This window comes from Lineus longissimus, chromosome 16, assembly GCF_910592395.1.
Source record: "Lineus longissimus chromosome 16, tnLinLong1.2, whole genome shotgun sequence".
Taxonomy (NCBI): domain Eukaryota; kingdom Metazoa; phylum Nemertea; class Pilidiophora; order Heteronemertea; family Lineidae; genus Lineus; species Lineus longissimus.
The window spans coordinates 6,967,319-6,987,890 of NC_088323.1; the positions used below are offsets into that span (position 1 = coordinate 6,967,319).

The window sequence follows — 20,572 nt, forward strand, 5'->3', positions numbered from 1 at the left end:
CCAAGGGTCGTGCGCAACGCCAAAACATTTTAATGTTTTTATGTAACAGTTAAAACTGTTGCATAAACCACACAGCGTAAGACTGAATATCGATCATACACATGGAAATAAGCTGGTATGACAGTACAAATGTATTCTTATTACTTGTAAGGATGACATCAGATAGATGTCATTCTGACATCAGATAGATGTCAATCTCAATGACATCGGCTGCTGATGTCTTTCTGACGCAATCTCGGTTTTATTTTAGGCCTATTTATTGTTTTAAATAAATAGACGAATAATGAAGAAGTAAAATACACACCATGTAAAAGAGTTTTGCTGGTGTTTTATTGTAGAAAATTACCAAAGATATGTGCTGAAATACATGTAGGTACAATAATTTCTTGATAGACTATAAATTCTTCATCAGCAACTAACGCTATTTATTAGATACATTGTTTCATTCCAAAAAGAAGGGCGCGCTAAAATGTCGGATAGTATCATTTTTGTTGCAACTTGTTTCTTCCTGGCCCGTGGCGGTGCGACCTACAGCCATGGCACCCCGGACAGTGCGTGTCGAACGATGCTACCAGGGCACGGGGTCGAACCCCAGACCTCCAGCTCCCCATATACGATTTTTGTGACGGCGGATACCTACCATCCCGAGAAACCCTTAAAAGGTAAGAGGAAATATCCCTCATCCGAAATCCGTATTTCTTCACAGATGTACTATCAGCCCTATGTAATGTTAACAAATGTGTTGTTATAAGGATAAAAGTACAAAAAGCACAGTAGAATACTTAGTGATTGTCCGTATGTTGTACGACAACGAAATATTATATATCAACCCATTATCATTAACCTTGATGATCTGGATAATTCATGTATTTTCGCTCACCTTTTATATTTTCGATAATAGTATATGTGTCATATCTTATCAAGAATCATACAGTGTGAGACGTTTTATATATCAATTGTTACTTTAAATAAAGGATAATGTGTAATAGTTCGACCGAAATCCCTCATACATACCTCGCCCATCTGTTACTTCAGTCATATTATTCGCTATCGGATCGACAGCAGAGTTCTCCGGTTTCCTTCTACAAGCTCGTCAGGTCAACTCCGAGAGGATATGCGGGAGTTTCCTGATTCCAGACCACGCGGCCGACATCCAACATCGAACTTGTCAGCGCAGGGACGACACTGTCACACACTCCAAGTGCTTCAGAGCCAAAAATGTCGAGGTCATATGGTATCCGCCGCTGCACAATTACGGCCTTATTAAGTTCCAGTAAGTTGTTTGACTGGGGAGTTAAAAAGGTTGGGCATGTTTTTAGCTCACCTCTTAGCAGAGGTGAGCTTATCCCATACCGTGGCGTCCGTCGTCCGTCGTCGTCGTCGTCGTCGTCGTCGTCGTCGTCGTCGTCGTCGTCGTCGTCGTCGTCGTCGTCGTCGTCCGTCGTCCGTTAGCAGGGCACGTTTCGTAACTGTTGGAGCTATTGAGTTGAAACTTGGTACACATGTACCCTTATGTAATGACACCTTGGAGACCAAGTTTCGGTCCGATTCGTTTCATGGTTTGGCCACCAGGGGGCCAAACGTTAAAAGTGAAAATATGCAATATCTCCCTTAATAGTAGTCGGGAAATTTTGAAAAAAATATGGTAGGTACTTCTAGCAAAGGTGCATCATATATCCTCCGGGTTTTTGATTTGACCTCCTTTTCAAGGTCACAGAGGTCAAATGGTGTAAATTGGCCATTAGGATGAAACGATGGCACGTTTCTAAACTGCAATGACTATTGATACCAAATTTGGTACAGATTTACCCCTTAGTCAGGTGATCTCAGGGACCGAAGTTTGGTCCAATATGATTCACCACTTGACCACCAGGGGGCAAAATCCAAAAACCTTAAAAATGTGATTATTCCTTAACTTCTTGCCCGATTGCCACCAATTTGATATCATGGGTACATCTAACCACCATACAGTATATGTCACACAGGTTTTTAATTTGACCTTCTTGTCAAGGTCACAGAGGTCAAATGGCGTAAATTCGCCGTCAGGCCGTAACTATGGCACGTTTCTTAACTGCAATGACTATTGATCACAAATTAAGTACACATGTACCCCTTGGTCAGGTGATCTCAGGTACTGAAGTTTGGTGCGATCTGATTTGCCGTTTGGCCTCCAGGGAGGGGGCCAAATCCTAAATTCTTCAAAATGCCATTATTCCTAGTAATGACTTGCCTGATTGGCACCAATTTTATATCATAGGTACATCTAATTCTAACAACCATTCAATGTGTCACCCGGGTCTTCTTTGATTTGACCTACTTTTCAAGGTCACAGAGGTCGAATGTACTGTAAATTGGCCATTTTGGGGAAATTGTAATTGCTTGGACCTACATCAAACCTAACACTACATGACACAATACCATGCTCTTTATCCATCTTTCCTCCACATGAGGTGAGCACAATGGCCCTGGCCATTTCATTTGAGAGAATTGCTTATGTTTCCTACTGGGCGCATTCTGAGATTCGGACTTTTTTTACTCTCACGCCATTATTTTGCAGACAGGCCTGCCGGTGTAGCAGTCTAAATTGTCCCTCCTTGAAAATGGTTTTCGTTCCTATCGTTTGACGACAGTCCTTTTCAAAACATGTCCGCTGCCAAATTTGCAAAACTTTTAAAAACTGCTTTACATTTGTCTCATTTTGAAGCATAAATTCAACAGCAACATGTCTTTAGGGTTAAGTGCCAACCGTTAACGAAAAGCGAGGTTTGGCCATGAGCAGTGTCTTTGCATCTCTTCGTTCCAGTGCGACGATCGTTTTCAACAAGACGACATTCTGGAGCCAAATCGAGTCGAGCCAGGCGCTGAAACCGGACCAAGACTTCATGCACTACTCAGGCCTCGAAGATAACGCCACCTACCCTCACAATCACTCGGCGCCGTGGGTGTGGTCGGACGAGTGTAAGTAACCCACAGTGAAAAGTGCGGCCGAGTTATCGCTCTTGTGGGCCTGTTGGGCCCGGTGTGACAGCGGATATAGTCCCCCTGGAGTCATAGTCCGGTAGCATTGTATTTGACCAATTAAGCAGCATGATCTATTGTACCGCTAACCCTAACCAAAACATTTAGCAATGCGGGCTATTGTTACACGGACTATCAGCCCTAGGACTACTATCCCCGCCACACCGGTTATAAGTCCTACCACGAGATCAATTTGAACTTAACGTGATGCAACACTGGTAAAATTCAACCATTCATCTCTGTTTGTTTCCTTACAGACAGGATGAGGTCTAGTGGCGCCCCCTTGCGCCCTGTTTGGTCCAGCCTCGTTTTCGTCACGCTGGTCGTCTGCCTTTCACGTTGCTTGAGAAGCTACAATCATATCGGAGGGGAAATAGCCTGAGACTTTTTTATCGAGGGCGACATATATACCAACTGTATACGCCATTCTATAGACTAGCATAATACCCGTGGCGCGGGTTGTTTTAGGGTGTTGGCTTACTGTGGGGTTGGGGCAATTTGGGTGAAATGAAATGATATGTCTGGGGGTTGGGATGTTGTCTGAACTTCACCACTCTTCAAAGTGGTCTCGAGTTATTTTGACGAACTATTTCGCGAATGGTGAAGAGGCAATGGCGTGAAGTTACGAACTTAGTACACCAAATGCCGCGAGCATAGTGGGTGGCAAGCACCAAACGGAGGAAGTAGTTCGCCTAGGGTTTTTTCGACACCCTCCACACGGACTCCACTCGTTCCGGAACACTCACCTGCATGTTAATCTGCAGTGGTTAGCCTGTTTTCATTGCAGTAAAGAAATGTTAATCGGGATTTTATATTATATTTTATATTTGCCCCGGGTATTGTATCACGTGATGAATTCCAATACGGTACTTGGAAAAATTAAGAGTGATTAACTTTCCCGCCTTATTTTCGTATAATCCCACACTTTTGATTCAATAGATGGCCTATATGCAAATTTAGACCTGCTGAAATGGTCCCTTATGTTGATGAGTATGCCCATATATAGAAAGAACAAAAAATGCTATTTCTCCAAGATCGCTGCAAAGTTTAACCATTTAACCCGGCGAGGACCATCTCCATATCAACCACGACTTTCAGGAAAGGTTTCGAGGTCATCAGATCTGAACTGACGGAGGAGATGTGTGACAAACTATTTCAGCTCTACGTCCATTATAGTAGTGATAGTGAGAAACGGACCAGTGCTTTATACCGAGTATGATGATTAGAGAAAAAAAACACCGTTGTCTGCGTCACCGTTCATTTGAAGTTCACCATAACTATTGTATAGTAGCACTATTGTAGCAGTATTGTAGATGTCTAGTATCTTCGATTCAAAAAGGTTGAGAAAATCCAGTACATTTTGTGTTAAGGAAGTAAAGAATAAAGACTCATGAATTTGCTTGATCAGCTTTTTTTAATGCTTTTTGAATTGCTAGATGGTGGCAACTTCGCCGATGGTATTAGGATTAGCCAACCATCAAAATCGGTTAAGGTGTCTAGGCAAGTTCAGCTAACTTGATTTGTTTTAGTCGCAGGGCCGGTGATTCTCGCACTGTTGGCAAGAACATCCGGTGAACTGCGGGATCTGTATGAGTATCTCCTTGCCGTTGCACATGAATCTGTCGCGCTTCATCGAGAAGGAGATGGCGCTGCACTCCCGGCAAGTGTCAAGGTCACCGTATCGCTGTCCGTCCACGATGATGGGTTCGATGTAGACAGAACCAGGGCAGATTCCTGCAACAGTAGAGAATTTGAAATATGGGACAATTGTCAAGGAAAATCACAAAGGAAGAGACTTCCTGGAAGCACGGCTTACCAAACAACGCCTTTTTCTGCCCAAGAATGAGAGCCGAACTGTGTTTATATTTCAGTGCTGTTCGGCAAGCGGCTCTCCAAATATGACAAAAATGATGCTAGTTCGGCGAGCGGCTTGCCAAATATCCCCAACTAATCGTGAAACACAACTGGGCCCGGTTGTTCAAAACAACATTATCCCTTACGCTGGCGTTAACTTAACCTGGCATCAAGTTCTCCGGTCAATGGACGCTTTGTGGAGTTTTGTGGTCCTTTTCGTTGGACGCGGTGCTTGCGAAACGCCTCAGGTACAAGTGAACATGATGATTGATTCTAATAAATGGTGAACCCTTCCCACCAGACCAAAACCGTGACTGGAGAACTCATAAAGATTACTTGCATCTTATCGTAAGTGAACCTACAAATGGTAGAAGTATCGTTCACAATGATATTTTGAAAGTAGATTAACCTAACGTTCCGACCTCCACACTGGTGAATCCAATGGGCTTGTCACGGATCGCGCAGCGCACATTATGCAGGGAATACCTCCCCATAACTTACCACCGCACTGGTGAATTTCAATGGGCTTGTCGGGAATCTCGCAGCTCAAATGAGGCAGGGTACCGCTCCTCTCAAGGAATTCGTGCAACGATACTGTCGTCACGTTAAGGGTACACCCGTTAAGGGGACACCCGTTAAGGATACACTCGTTAGCAGACTCTGCAAAGTTAAAAATGTGACATCAGCGTGACATTTGAACCGAAATACTGGTATGAGTTTCCAGCAATATTGTAGGGCTATTTGCATGCAGTGCCCATTTTCGTGAAACGGACTTCACTGGCGTGTTAACCGCTCTGGCATGTTCAAATTACCTGGCTTTTCACACTTGTAACAACAGCTCGATTCAGCAACCTTTTTTCGGACTTCACCCTGGAAAAGAAATACATGTACGTGTAAGATATTGTCAGATGTCATGAGCTTTAGGAAGGCTGACATTGCGTTTCGTGCTTCTCCGAGAAAGACACGGGGTGGTATAAATCCAGGGACGCACGCTCGGTACATATTTGATATCAGGAAATTAACTATCGAACATTCGTCGAGTTATTGATGCTTACCGGGGCACAGAACAACCTGTCGTTATTGCAGACTTCTCCACACTTGGTGGTGCCCGCATCGCAGCTGCAGAACTGACAGTTGGCGTTAGTCGGGTCCTTCCTCCAGGTGGTACCAGGCTGATATAAAGAGGAAGGGGAAGTTGTATTAAGCACCCTTTCAATAAGACAAATAGAAGATGCCAATGCTAATAAAGAAAGAATGAAAGAATTATAAACAAAAGTTGCCTTGACTGACTGTGATTTGAACCATAGATTGGATCTGTGGTTCGAATCCCAGTGTTTTATATCCTTTCTTTAAAATCTGATATATGCAATGTATACTCGGCAAGCGCACAGAAACATAACGTCACCAAAACGTGGTCCAAAACGTGGTCCGACACGTGATTCATCGGATCTCGATTGGATTCGATGCAACCCCGAGTCACCTCGACAGACGCATTTTAAGACATGACGTCATCGTAGAGGAAGCCTAAGGCTTGTGTTGGCAACCGGTTAACTCGCCTTGGAGGAATAAGTTGATACCATTACTGAATGAATGTTTGTAAACCAACTACCCACCATCATGTCTTCTCCGTTGAGCTTGCATACGTCACACTCTCGTGCCGTCACGCACGTACCGTTACCGTCGCGGAAGAAGCCATCTTTGCACTTGCAACCTTCTTCGCATTGACCTGGCAATTGTGTCCCTTGGCGACGAGAGAGGCAGGTTTCCTTACACAGCAGCGTTCTGCTATATTCCTCATTGGCGCCGCATTCTGAGATGATAAGTTTAATTTTACTCGGCGTGGTTGCCTCCTCTTTGCTCCTGCCACCAAAAGCCGGAGTAAGGGCAATGATAGTTCTGGAGACAGATTCCTAAGCTTCGGAAAGCCATGCGAGTGTAGGTATCAGGTGTACCCGGGATTAGATTAGGATCGAGAAAGTCGGGGAACGTTTTTGAGTTTTTCCTTCTAGTGAGCGTTCGAAGACTCTGAAGGACAGATTCACCAGTATTTTTTCTGTTTTTCCTATTGAAAAGTCATGGTGCCTCTACCTGTTTTTTGCATGGAAACGCCGAAATACGAGGAACATAAAAAAAGCGCTACACCGGGGAAAATTATAATCTGTCAAGGATGAACGGAATGACTTCAGGGAGGCTTGCGTTATGAGATCGATTATACTAACACTGTTCGCCAGCACCTTAGCAAGTGTTCTCATGTGCTCTTAAAAGATGGCCAACTTACCACAGGGTTTCTCGAAGCAGATTTCCTCCTTGGTGTCTTTTCCGTTGCATATCAGGGTTGGTCCAGTGGCCTCTTTCGTGATGTTTCGTTTGTAGACCTGTCTCCCTGTTCCACACGAGTGAGAGCATGACCCTTCTGGTGACCAAGTGCTCCACTCGCACGGTACTGCAAACAGAGACAAATGCAATGTACAGGTTGTATAGTAAACGTATGGAAATAACCTGAATCCACCTGATAAAGTGATATAAACCATATTTGATAGAGTTACGTAAGGTGTTTTTGTCTGTTCAAATATATCCAAGTTCCGAAGTGTTTTAGGCATCGTGCAATCAGGCCCTCTCATTTTTCTGCTCCAATACGCGGATCTTACAATTTCAGATGATAGTTTGAACGGTCGCTGTAATTTATGACTGCAAGGCAGATCTGAATGTGTTTAGGATACTTTCAAAAGTTCACTAGTGTAAAACGTATCAAAAGTTCCAATTTTGAAGAGCTCCTCTTATCCCTTCCCCTTAAATCTTGGTAAAGATTTCTTGTCACTCACCGGTTTTGTTGTCAGAGTGGCGGCAATTCCATTTAGTTCCGTTGCAGACGCTGAAAGCAACAAATTCAATATACCTTATACATTGCATTTGTAATCATTTTAAAAGTATTCAAAATTGACGGGTCAATATACTCTCTTCGGTAAAGGCCGAGGCCGACCACTTGGAAACTATATTGAATATCAAATTGGGATGATTAGGTTACAGCATCAAAATCAACGAACTTTCTTCCAACTTGATAATCGAACGAGTGGGGTGTTGGCACTTGCTGAAGCAACGTTATTTAGGCGAGGCAATGGCATTTCAGGAGGCCGTGGGTTCGATTCTCAGAAGGATCAGCGCTGTTTCGTCTTTGTGTCCTTGAGCAAGGCACTTAGCCCTAATTGCTTCTCTCCACTCAAGAGTGAACGAGTAGTACCTAGCAGGCAGAGATGGCAAGCTGTGATTGCTAGTCCTGAGCGTCGTATAGCTGCAGCTCGGACCTTGATCATGATAAATGTACAGGCCCATAGCTAGAGGCAATGTGTGAAGCGGTTTGAGCGAATGAAAAAAGCTGGATTTAGCGCTATTTATGAGTCTCACAATTATTATCATTACAGAGAAATTCCGCATCTTTTTTTTCTACATTCTAGCAAATATGACTTTGTTTTCACAACGTTCAACTTGTGTTCAATGCTGGCAAATAGGTGGAATTCTCAGGTCAGTTCGTTGGGTTTTGATTAGGGGCACTTACCAAAATTCCGAAATTTTTCCGCCTTCCGGAGAAAAAGCTTTGGATTCTCCATGCAAGTCTCCATGCAAGTCTCCATGCAAGTCTCCATGCGAGTCTCCACTTCCATCTCCCAAGTCCCCACTTCCATCTCCCAGAAATTCTTCCGGAAAGCCGACGTCACTTGTAGAATAGTGTTCCAGGAACGTCCGTTCCACCTCCACCCGGCGTTGAATCGCTTCAACGGTCCAGACGCACCCACAGTCATATTTCGGAACGCACGTGCCGTTATCATTGCGGACCTAAAAATGAAGGAAGTGACTACTTGGCAAGCCCGGCTTACCAAACAGCGACTCTTTCTTGTCCTGAATGGAGAACCGAACTCATTAATATTAAAGTAAAGTCTCCAGCTCGCCAAACAGGGTAGGTTTTTTACCTGTTTGGCAAGCCCGGCTGGCCGAACAGGGTGGCCTTTTTTAGTGCTGTTTGGCAAGCGGCTCTCCAAACAGGACAAAAAAAGATGCCTGTTCGGCGAGCGGCTTGCCAAATAGACCCGGCCAAAAATGAAACGGACAACAAAGAATGCATCTTACTCGGCTTGGCTTTTTCAGAAGTAAATGTCCTTTTAGGCTGCTGTGCGAAAACTTCTGGGCCGATTTCTTCAAAGTTTTGCTTTTCTTGAATCAATTTAATTTCGGTACCCAACACAATTCTTCTTAGGCAAGAGATTTGCAAATCAAGAGAATATTTTTTTCCTTGAGGGTGTTTTTCTTGACAGGGAACAACTTTTTCTCATAGATTTTCAAAATGAAACTTGGCACACGTGAAGAGATAAATGACAAGAAAATAGCCTGAAGATAACCGTCACAATTTGTGCGTCAACATTTGAATCAATTCAATTAAAAGACATACCATATCAGATGGACAGGCACATCCTCTGACACAGGGCTCTTCTTCTTGGGTGAGACATTTTTTGACTCCTCTATGATAGCTACAAGTGTTCTCGCACTTGTTCGAGCAGTTACTCAGTACCATGGGGGCGCGGCAATCTGCAGTACAAAAATTGTAGTATTTAAATCATGTTCGCCTTTTGGCGGCCATCTTGAATGTTGGTACTGCAATACTTGGCGATGGTTCGCCCAAAAATGAAATGACACCAGTATTTGAATAAATACCTATTCGAACTCTTCAAAAATGTGACAGGCGTTCAGTTTGGGTTTCGGGGGATTTGGCAAAAGTCCCTAGTTATCGGGAATCCCGTACGCCAGCCCATTATAGGCAAATTTTGGTTCGATTTAAGAAAATATCGTTGTTCTGTGCCCATTGTATGTTGTTTGTGTTCAATAAAGCTTTGAAATTCATTAGAAATGAAGTTGTTACACTTACTCAGGCATTCAATTCCTTGGTTACACGGCTTGACATCCTCATACCCATCCGCCGGGCAGTCCACGCCGCCACACTGACGGGGTGGGTTGTCACAGACGCGGGTACGCCTCTTGGTGCCCTTGTCGCACGACATGGTACAGTCGGACCAGGCGTTCCATTCGCTCCATCCTCCATTGACTGGAATGAAGAAAGAGTGGTTACATGTTTTAAGGAGAATTTATAATTCAGAGTCGTCTTCCCCATATGAGAACTTTCGCCGAATAGCCTCTTCGATTTAGTAAATTGATGACAACCTATCAATCTAAATATCAACATATCGACCTTTTTTTTAAACCATGCACTGACTAACAAAGTGAAAGCGCGGAGCTGAATTTTTTCACTAGGGTGCTTTTCTAATGGTTCATTGATAGACTTACCCACTGCCTCCTGGATCGTTTGACAACCAACACTCAAGTCCGGATTACAGCGGCACTTTTGGCATTGTGAGTTATTGGCCATAGGGACGATGTCCCCGATGAGGTAGGCGGTTCCGCCGTATTGGCACGAGCAAGCCGTGCGATGGCAGGTCCTGGTTTCCAGTAATTCGCCGTGGCAAGGTTTGCCTGATCCTTGCTTAGGCGGCCTGTCGCCTTGCCTGAAATGAGATCGTAGTTAAAGTATTCTACATTAAATCAAACCTATAGCTAGCCACCAAAATATAAATATAAAATATATATCAAATATACGTGTATATCAAATATATTGTAGATATTATAGGCCAAACCTGATTTTTAAGCAAAAGAGAACACGGAATACACAAGAGCGAGTACGACAGTAACAATACAATGACTGTTAAACATACTCTCTACTAGCTTACCTTGATCTGACCTCGTATCCGACGCCGCATTCCTGACTGCATTCGGACCATTCAGACCAGTCACTGTGTCCACAGTCCTCTGAAATGTGAAAAAGAATATAGTACCGGGATAGTCTTAAAATGTCTTCTTCTGCAGAAAATAATGTGCTTGGGATTCGTCGCACCTCGCTTATGTCACGCTAATGCATCGTGTTCATCCAAGTGCTTTCAACAGCAGTCTTGTCAACGGAATTCCATGTGCATTAGCCAATACATTAGGCCACGTTTCCTATGTTCATGCAGTAACTTTCAACCTCAGCCTTGTTGACAGATGTCGGTGTGCATTATACAAGGCCACGTTTCCTATGTTCATCCAGATGCTTTCATCAGTAGCCTTGTTTACATATGTCATGTGTATCATGATGTCATGTGTAACATGCTTGAGATAGGTCGCACCTCGCTAATGCATCGTGTTCATCCAGGTGCTTTCAACAGCAGTCTCATTAACGGAATCGCAGATTCGGATGGTTATTAATGAGATTGAGGGGGCGTTTTATCTGTTTTCTTCAATTGAAACGTCATGGCCTCTCTATAGCTGTCTGTTGGTGGAAACACAAAAATATGGCGAATAACCAAAAACGGTACACCGCCATTATCATAAGACACTCATTCACAAAGTTTTCTAAATGAGGTTCAGGTACAAGTACTTACTGTTACACGTTGTATCACTGCATGATAGGGAACTGGTTCCATTGCATTTACTGGAGAACAAAAAAGACAATTTCGAATTATATTATAACTACAGGGTGTAAAAAACGGTGTGAACATTTCCAACTTCAGCGTTTCCACTGACGTGCTCTTCTAATACAATGTGACCTATTCAATTTGCTGCCTCACAACATACCAAGAAATAACAAAAAATAGTGGCATGGCTGAACTCTTGCTTACCATTCTTCACATTCAGCAACCATTTTCTTGGAACCTATTGGTATGACGAAGCCATTCTTGTAACAAGGGCACTGATCCACGCACGCGCCCTCGTGGAGGTACTTTCCTTCCGGACAGTGGCATCCCTCGATGGGCGGACCCTCTGGCGTGAGGCATACTGTCCCAGGGGATTGTTCGAGACAGACCAGGGGACATGTGTTGGCTATTGTTTTCCGTACCATGTCACCGGTACATCCGTCTGTAAGAAGAGCAGATGATATATTCAAATATAATAAAGTTATCGTAGACGACTGAAATTAAAAAGTTCAAAGTCGTTGGGTTTGGCGAGTGCAAATTCACGAACTCGACTAAGTCTTCTGCAGTTTGATAACATGTACATCAATGTCGTAAGGGCCAAGGTATCTACAATTAACTTTGAGCATGCTAGTGTCACGGATGCATTGTATATCCGTGCTATAGTGTTAACTCCTAATTATCAATTTTGCTACAACAACAGCCTTCGGAGTGAGAGCCCAGTTTCGTGTCCATTCGCGTTCTAATTGCCTAGTCTTTCAAATTTGGCAATATGTCTTGGTATGTCGTGCTTGGCACCCCCTTTTAGCGGGAGAGCAGTGGATCGCGTTGGGAATGGACCGAGGACGTGTCCGTAGCCAAATGTTACCTGGGCATGGTCGTGTATTACAAGGTTTCAGCTCATTCCCGTTTCCTTGACATTCCCTTCCGCCATTGCTGGCTTTAGGGTTGTTGCACCTCCTGCGTCTAGTCGTGAAACCCCCGGAGCATTCAGCGCTACAGGAGCTCCAGCTGCTCCACGGGGCCCATTCTCCATTCACTGAAAGGAAAATGAGGGAAACGTTTAGAGATCGATACCAATTTTTTTCGACGCGAGCTCTAAGAGTTAGGTGCGGAGGCTTTTGGCGTGCATATCTTTTTGAACAATGTGTAGGACCAATGAGGGGCAGTGCCTTACCTTGACATCTCTGTTGGTTACAACCCGTAGTCTCATTGACTGGTCCGGTCAACGGTTTCCCGGCATACGACCCAAGGACGAATGACCTCGATCGGATCTTGGTCCCTCCATTGCAGGTGGCAGAACATTCACTCCATTCGGACCACGGCTTCCAATGACTGTCTGGAAGGGGAAAAGTAAGGGAAAATATAAAATGTATTCAAATTTTGAGCAGCTATCACTACATAAAATCCCTGCCTACTCTCTCAAAGATAAGGTTTTTGAGCGTTCGAAGAAGTTTTTAGGATTTTTGCATGTAAAACTGAGCGCCCCGTAGAGATTTATTGAAAGAAAAACCTTGAGGTTTTTCACTGATTCAAAACCACCATGCGCTTCCACGTAGCAGCAGACACTATGCTGATCTCTGATAATGACTTTTGCTGGTGTTGCGAGACGTGTTGGACATGGCTTACGAATTTCAGGCAGGTTGACGGGTACATTTTATTCTGGAGAAGAATTTATTGTGTTATTGCAATAGAATGTTTTTTCAGTGATATTGTTTCGAGAGGGAACGGTCCTGCTGGAAGCCATATTTGCATGATGAAAAAAATCTCATGCCCTACTTTTGCCCTTCAGCTGCGATGTTTTGCAAGGAAATTCTCGCTTACCTCCACAGCTCATTTTCGTGCACGTCAATTTGCCCTCCTTACATGTGCTGTAAGAAAAATACATGTATGAGAAAACTTCGAATGTCGATCAGAAAGACTGTTGTCGCTCCTTAAGGGAAAAAGGGAAAGCAACATGAAAATATTCTATCGGAGTTGATTATACATACGAGCTGGACATGGATTGAGTATGATAAATAGTAACGGACCTTCCAAAATAATTGACCTACCAATTATTACAGTAGACATGAACAACGACACCATTGTCAACAGTCTGGCCGTCCGTGACACGTGTATCGTATATCCCATGTCCATGCTCTCCGTCAGTCTCAATCCAGGCCTGTGGGAACTCTGCGTCCGTGATGTTCAACTCCCGCTTGAGGGTCTTGTGGTCGACTATACAGGGGCAGAATCCGACCAAACATGTTTCGATTTCCGTAGCATTGCCCTGGCAAGCAGGACGTCCGATTTTCTTGTCGCATACCCTGAAGAGGAACGAGGTATTAAACGATGAATGACAATACAATACAACAAATCGAACTAGGGGAAGTTGACAATCGTCCTAGGTAATTCTAACCCTGAATCTCTCTAGAACCATACCTTAATCCGTCATGAAAGGAACGGCTTTTTAGACTGACTTGAACAGTGTCAAACCCAGCCTCAGATGCACCCGGCAAAACTCCACTTTCGATAACTTACCTGGTTCTCATTCTGACGCCTCCTTCTCCGCACTGCTGGGTGCACTCAGACCACGAAGTCCATGGTTTCCACAACGAAGGAGTGGAGCAATTCTTCGGAGTACATTCCAGTCCATTTCCTGGTACACAAGTGCTGGAAGAGAGGTTTAGTAGGTTAGCATATAACTCGACATTTATTTTTTTTCCCCAAAAACATCTCGTTACATGTCGTAGTTTCACAAATTATTCAGAAAGGTTTCATGTTGTAGACTAAGCTCAACAATATATGCTAGAGAGGGAAGTTGATTTTCCACAACCGAGCCGCCCAATATTTGAACAGTGAACTAGTATATCCCTGGGCAAATCATGTCTTCATATCAGCAATCATTATCATTTCTGGTAATGTCTGCCTTGTAAAATCTTATTTCCAGAGACCTACCACGACTCGCAATCCGCAACTCTCGTCTCGCCAGCCTTCAATGGGTTTGCTGGGTCCTTGGAGTAAGGACATAGACACTGGTTCTTCGGGGTGCACTTCCCCTCTTGTAGCATGGTTCCGTTAATGCACCGACAGCCAGGTGTGCATTTGCTGACAACACACTGCTCCGTCGTGAGCTGGGAACAGGAGAAGGGGCAGCCATTGGCGCAGTCGCTCATCTCCATGCCTTCAGGACACTCTTGAAAAGGAAAGCAAAATGTATCAAACATTTCCTATACTTAGTTTGTCGTATTGATATAGCTCACTGTGATTTAGAGGGAGCACTTGGGTGTGGGATTTAGGTGACCATGAGGAAAATGCACCTATTCCCCTCCATGCGCCTCCTCGATGTAAAAAGAGACTAATTGCTGATCACTGATAACGATTTCCACAAGTGTTGTGAGGTGGTTTTGGACATGTCTAGGAAATTCTACAGTTACATTCAGATTTGGTGAGATCTTCGTTGCAGTCTGAAATCAGTGTGTACTTTAGTTTGTAAAGTTCGGGTTCAGTTTGATTATTATTAAAATGACTTGTGAGGAGTCTGTAGCTTTAACGGTTAGGTGTGACTTACTACCATCATTCGGAGGTCCCGCGCAGGGATTTGCATTGCAGCCTTTCTCTTCAGTCATCTTGGCATCCTCGCAGGCTCCGACCGCTTGGGGTGTCGCGGAAGTGGGTTGGCGGGTTCTCGTGCTTTTACCCATATCGCATGTCTTACTACACGGGGACCACTCAGTCCATTGCGTCAAAGAACATGTGACAGAACATTCCGCCTTTTTGCAGAGTTTTGTCTCTGACTCCTTTGCCTGACAATATTCCCCGGAGTAGACTAAATTGACGTCTGATACGCAGTGTCGCCGCCGCGTGGTCAAGCCTGCGTCACATGTCTTGGAGCAACGGCCCCAATCGCCCCACTCTCCGCACGCATGGACGCAGTTCACGGTATTTTCACTACACAAACTGAAAAACAAGTGAAGGTAGAGGCCATTTTGTTTTACTCTTAGAATTTTGCCTGCATGTATTTATTTCCCAAGTCTGTACTGGTTGAACAGTCTATCGTGATATGCAAAGCACTATATGTAACTACATTTGTAAGACGTCACAGAATACATAAGTTTGCTTGTTATGTTATTCCACTCACCAAAGTTCACAAGCAGAATTTACAATCTTGTCTCCGTCATCATATTTAACGCCATTGTATATGCAACCACAGTGTGGTGTACATTCACCATTGGCGTCGAGGTAGGTCCCTGGGATACAAGTACAGCGTGGCACACACCTTAAATTGGAAATGATTTATAAGTTATGATTACGCGGACCAATAGCATACTAAATTGACTGTCTTATCGCTGGATCGACTACGCAACTCCGTCTACAAGAGGAATCGAAATTTTCCTCGAAATGAAGCGAAATGAAGGCGTTTCATTTTGCCAAGCCGGAAGTAAGCATGTTTCCACGTGACGCCTGACATCCAAAATCTCCATACGCACAGTGATTGGTCGATTCAAAAATAACATCCGGCATGTACATGTACCATGTTATCGACTGGTCATCCCTAAAAAAGCGCGTTGATAGTCGGGCAATCCTCCAAACAATTATCCTGAAAACAGCTTCACGCACGGGGCTTACGTAGCAAAATGCACGATAGAGCCGGGGCCTCCGCATGCGCGGGAGTAGCCTTGTAAATGATGAACTGTTACTCACTCCGTGGCTGTGCTGTTGGCAGTGCTGTTGTCTCCTCGCAAGAGGTCGTGGCACAGCGTTGGTCGCACCGAGGGACACTCATCCCAAACCTCGTTGTCTGAGCACCTGGGTGCTGCAAAATTTAGATGACGTCATGGTTACCCCAGCCAATTAGCTCCCACCATGTTCCTTCGGCTTTCATTGTAGGCGTGAAAACAGATACCGTAGCAATGAGACATCCAGGAAGGTTGTCTACTTTATTCAGCACTGCCTTAAAGATGACTGCTAGAAGCGTCTCATAGAAGTGAGGCAAACGAAATGGCAAAAAAAAAATCTTTCCGGTATTACATTTTTTGTAACAATTCTGTTTTTGGCATATATGTATGCATGTGCCAGCTTTTTAAATGTGAAACTGAAATGTAAACACCAAAATCCTACTAATTTTGCAGTGAAAGTAAAATTACAGCAGATCCAAATAAACAGTTATTATGACAGATGTTAAGACTTTTTATTTGGCAACCCCGATATACATACCACAATGCTTTTCATCATCGCAACCTCCGGCACAGTCGCAGTTGGTGTCGCAAAGTTTGTCCTGCGAAATACACGAACCGTCCGGGCATGTGTGGTCCGTTTCATTGCATTTAGGCTTAGGGGGCACGATAGGAGCTGAAAAGAAATGTTTGCGGCAGTTGTTTTACAAGTGTACGGTGATAGAGGGGTAAAGAAGAATTTCCGTCCCCGATTCACCTTTGGGAATTACAGTCACATATATCGATCCTTTCGACTTTGCTAAATTGAAGAACATTTCCAAATTGTCACACCAAAAAAACCACCTGCGTTGAATGAAGACTGGGTCGTTTGGATGACCAGTTTTTCGACTCCTTTTGTTACTGTGGCCTATCACATCATAAAGTCATAAGTTGATGTCAAACCAGGGTGTGTTCACCACGTCTTGAAACTCGCATGAAAATTGTTAGTTTTGGAGATTTTACTATATTGTACATGTACGTGTATATGTGAAAAGTGACCACGAGGTTGATAGTCTTCCGAAGTCTTCCGAAGTCTTCCGAGTACTTACGGCAATCTTTTTCATCCGGGCATCCATTCTCGCAGTCACACTCCTCGTCGCAGATCCACGCCTGCTCGATGCAATGGAAAGTGAAGCCGAAACTTGTGCAATTCAAAGGTACGTTGCCTTCCTCACAAGATGCTGAAAAAGAAGGCGACAATTCAGAAAAGCTCTAAGTTAAGATTATGTCTCAATAGCAGTCGAACAAATATTTCTTTTTCGGCGCTTCGACCGACATTTTAATTGCTGTTACTGCTATTATAGCAGAATCTTTCCAGGGTGGAGCAACTCCTTCTAAAGCGCTTTGAACTATAATGCGGAAAAATCATATTGTACTGGAGTAAGCCACCTTTGCACTCTTGAAACAAACATTTTTGAGCTTTCGAAAATCTTTCATAATGTTTTTCAGCAGCACAAAGTGAACCCGTTGAGGTTTTTCGGTAAAATGCAAACCCAGAATGAGGTAAACATAAGGCGATTTGGGTTTTTTGCCAAACTGTATATATTTCGATTCATCAACCGAATATAACTATTAAATGAGAAACTGAGAATAACTTACTCTGACATCCCGCTTCGTCTGACTTATCGGGACATTCGGGATTACCGTCACATATCGCGGCGCAGATGGTCGATCCTGGACAACGGACCGTGTCGTTAGAGCAAGGTGCCTTAAAGGATTAAGGAAGAAAAGTAAAAGTTGAAAAGTGCTGGATAACTTCCGATATCTGTACACTATACCTTCCCATATAGCACCCCAAGGAATAGCTGCACCCTATTTGCTATAGCACCCCTATAGCACTTCATCCCATCTCTATAGCACCCTAATCCATGGCACCCTTTATAATGGGGTGCTGTCATAGCACCCTGTTTTGACTCGCCTGTTTCATGACCGAATCAACCGCACTGTCTGGCACGTAAACAATATTCCTGTTTTTCATTTTTTTGGGTGAATAAATCACAAGAGACCACAAAGAAACATCATTCAAACGACCATTACCACCCAAAAAGCAATAACATACCATGGTAGTCGGAGCAGCTTCCATCGTAGTTGTGGAAAGGGTCGTCATTGTTATTGGGATTTCGAGGTAACAGGCCACGATGTTGACACTCTCGAAAACAGGGGTTAGCTTTGATACGGACTCATCCGACAGACCCTGGGGTATCAGACGCAGGTACGTGCCTGTCACTACATCGGGGAATTCAATGCGGACTTTCGCCAATGGTTGCTTGAAACCCTTGAAAGGAAATTGTCGTGAAATTCAAGCCACATTATTACCGCACTCAATGCGCTGTAAATGTCTCTAAATATTTATATTAAACAATGTTTAAGATAAATACGGTTGGTTTGAATAATCTATTGGAAAATTTCAAATACAATTTTTTCTCTCCAAATATTATCTCGAGAACGATTCAGGTCAAATTAGCTCAAGCCGTCACACATTTGCTGTGAGGTCATACTGTGGTAATACTATCTAATTTAAATTTAGTCGGGTCGTATTTCTATTTTTTCTTTCGCAAGTTTACAGCTGTTGCGCTTGCCTCATACTGTTGTCACCAATTAGGGATAGGCCTGGGTCAAATAAGAGCCAATAGGGTCACATTTGGCAAAGCGTGATAATTCCTAAGCACCTGATGGTCAATTATGACGTATTTTGCCAAAGGCCTGCGCAGCAGGTTTTTTTTGAAAGACGGGCCGAATACTTCCGAGCAGGCACTCTCTGTTCATGGAGGATTTTGACTCGAGTCAACCACAGAAGTTGTCACGCTCTTTTCCAATCCAATCTTAAACTTTGTTTTTCTCTTGAGCCATTTTACATTTTAAAGTATTGTCACCTTATCCAATGTTGCTACTCTAAAGGAACATTTGTATTGCCACCTTGACGACTATTCCAATTATCTCACTCTCAGGAGACGAGGAAGTTGAGTTTTTTTTGCCATTCTCAAACCATTTGCGTGAATTGCATACTCTAACAAAACCTTATATTATTTTGAGCACTACTTACGGTCAATATCTTTCGTGTAACGAAATTAACGCCATCGTCAGACGTCTGTACGAAAATCTTTTTCGGGGCAAAAAGAACTTTGAAGGAAAGTCCTCTGATGAGAGCCTGGTTGTTCATAGCCAAAAACCTGTACTGGAGCCAAATGCCTGTAATGGAAAGGTGAGAATTATTGATGCAAATGTCTTCTTAGATTCTAGTTCTTGTTAAACACATCTATGGTCTGCACGGGAATGCTAAGTTAAACGAACTATGAAATCTCCATATAAGGATTAACCTCAACTCACCCATATTTTCTGCGTTTTCCTCCCAGTGGGCATGAGAAAATTGGAAATTTGAGAAAGAGTCGCTGAGACTGTTGCTAGGCTTGCTGGTGTTGGAGACCTCGCTACTCGTCACCACTACCGACTCCGAGTGGTGATCCACGGCCAAGATGCTGCTCTCACAAATCGACGTGGCTGCAACAAGGGAAGGGTGTAAACGATAATGAAGAAATGATTCCATTTGGCAGGTTTCGCGAGTCTTGCGAAGAGCTACTCTCTAAAAAAGAAGAGCGACATTCGCTCTTAAAGAGCTAATTTATTGATCGCTCTTTCGCAAAGAGCGGAAAGCACAGAAGATCTACGAACTGAAATTCACTAAATTCAAAAAAACTATTCCGCGTGGGGGGGGGGGGGGGTCACACCCCCCTAAAAGTATTTCGCACTGAAAGGTTTCAATCATTACTTACGAGTTGTAGTGTGCTGTGTCGCTAAAGGAATAAACAGAGCGGTGAAAATTAATTTTCGCGAAAGAAAAGGGGACATAAGTAGTTTGACAGTGTGAAAGAATTTCTAATTAATCAAATGAACGAGTACATCTCTTTCTTTTCTAGTGCTTTCAATGATTTTGACACATTCAGTTCAGCAAGTTTCATTTAAAAAAAAAACATTGATCAGGGTTTTTAGCTTTTACGTTTATCCGATTGTTATAAAATGATTCAAACACCAAAAAATTCAACCAAAAAATTAATTGCTACTAATGTTATTCATCTTACATGTACTAGTATTGAAAAAAAGCTGAAAGGGAAATTTATATAAGCGCACCTCATTCACGCTCTTGATTGTACGACGTGTATACTTCTCAACGCATTCACGCAATCACGCAAATTTCACGCACACTCACGCAGAAACTTAGCAAACATTTAGTATTTCGATAAACGTAATTTGTAATTCTTTAAAAGTTATTATTAGTGTGGTGATGAATGCGATGTATGTGTAGGGTTGCGATGTTTCCCTGAAAAACATAAGAAGGAGAAAACATTCAGAGTGAAATATGCTGAAATGGAAGAGGTAGAACATTCAAATCGAACAACTTTGATGAAGAAATGATAAAATTACAAATTATAAAAATAATAAATGGTCATTGACAACAATTCATTGTCGTACTAGAAGTTTCAAACTTCTTTCCAACGAATGAAAATTAAGTGGTCTGCA

General features: G+C 43.3%; 2 protein-coding genes across 3 annotated transcripts; one reads left to right on the top strand and one right to left on the bottom strand.

Annotated features, from left to right (window-relative positions):
* Window positions 1-468: 468 nt before the first annotated feature.
* LOC135500589 (putative defense protein Hdd11) lies at window positions 469-4,405 on the top strand. Of its 2 annotated transcripts, none has more exons than XM_064792133.1 (4): window positions 469-662; window positions 1,036-1,273; window positions 2,804-2,958; window positions 3,276-4,405. In XM_064792133.1, exons 1-4 carry the CDS (start codon window positions 470-472, stop codon window positions 3,398-3,400), a joined length of 711 nt encoding a protein of 236 aa, XP_064648203.1. In that variant the 5' UTR covers window position 469; the 3' UTR covers window positions 3,401-4,405. The 2 variants fall into 2 exon arrangements, with proteins under 2 accessions (XP_064648203.1, XP_064648204.1); XM_064792134.1 differs by having other exon boundaries at window positions 3,280-4,405.
* Window positions 4,406-4,442: 37 nt separating this feature from the next.
* On the bottom strand, window positions 4,443-19,918 carry LOC135500262 (SCO-spondin-like). Its single transcript, XM_064791605.1, has 30 exons — window positions 19,828-19,918; window positions 19,385-19,555; window positions 19,101-19,246; window positions 18,117-18,332; window positions 17,657-17,765; window positions 17,107-17,238; window positions 16,560-16,694; window positions 16,047-16,158; window positions 15,484-15,621; window positions 14,914-15,302; window positions 14,301-14,538; window positions 13,884-14,015; window positions 13,415-13,669; window positions 13,188-13,234; window positions 12,541-12,702; window positions 12,232-12,402; window positions 11,571-11,808; window positions 11,334-11,383; window positions 10,644-10,722; window positions 10,204-10,421; window positions 9,788-9,964; window positions 9,314-9,450; window positions 8,426-8,703; window positions 7,695-7,744; window positions 7,151-7,315; window positions 6,486-6,682; window positions 5,928-6,044; window positions 5,685-5,742; window positions 5,374-5,532; window positions 4,443-4,752 (listed from the first exon to the last, which is right to left on the bottom strand). The coding sequence occupies exons 1-30, from the start codon at window positions 19,901-19,903 to the stop codon at window positions 4,544-4,546; spliced, it is 4,761 nt and encodes a 1,586-aa protein (XP_064647675.1). The 5' UTR covers window positions 19,904-19,918; the 3' UTR covers window positions 4,443-4,543.
* Between the last annotated feature and the right edge of the window lie 654 nt (window positions 19,919-20,572).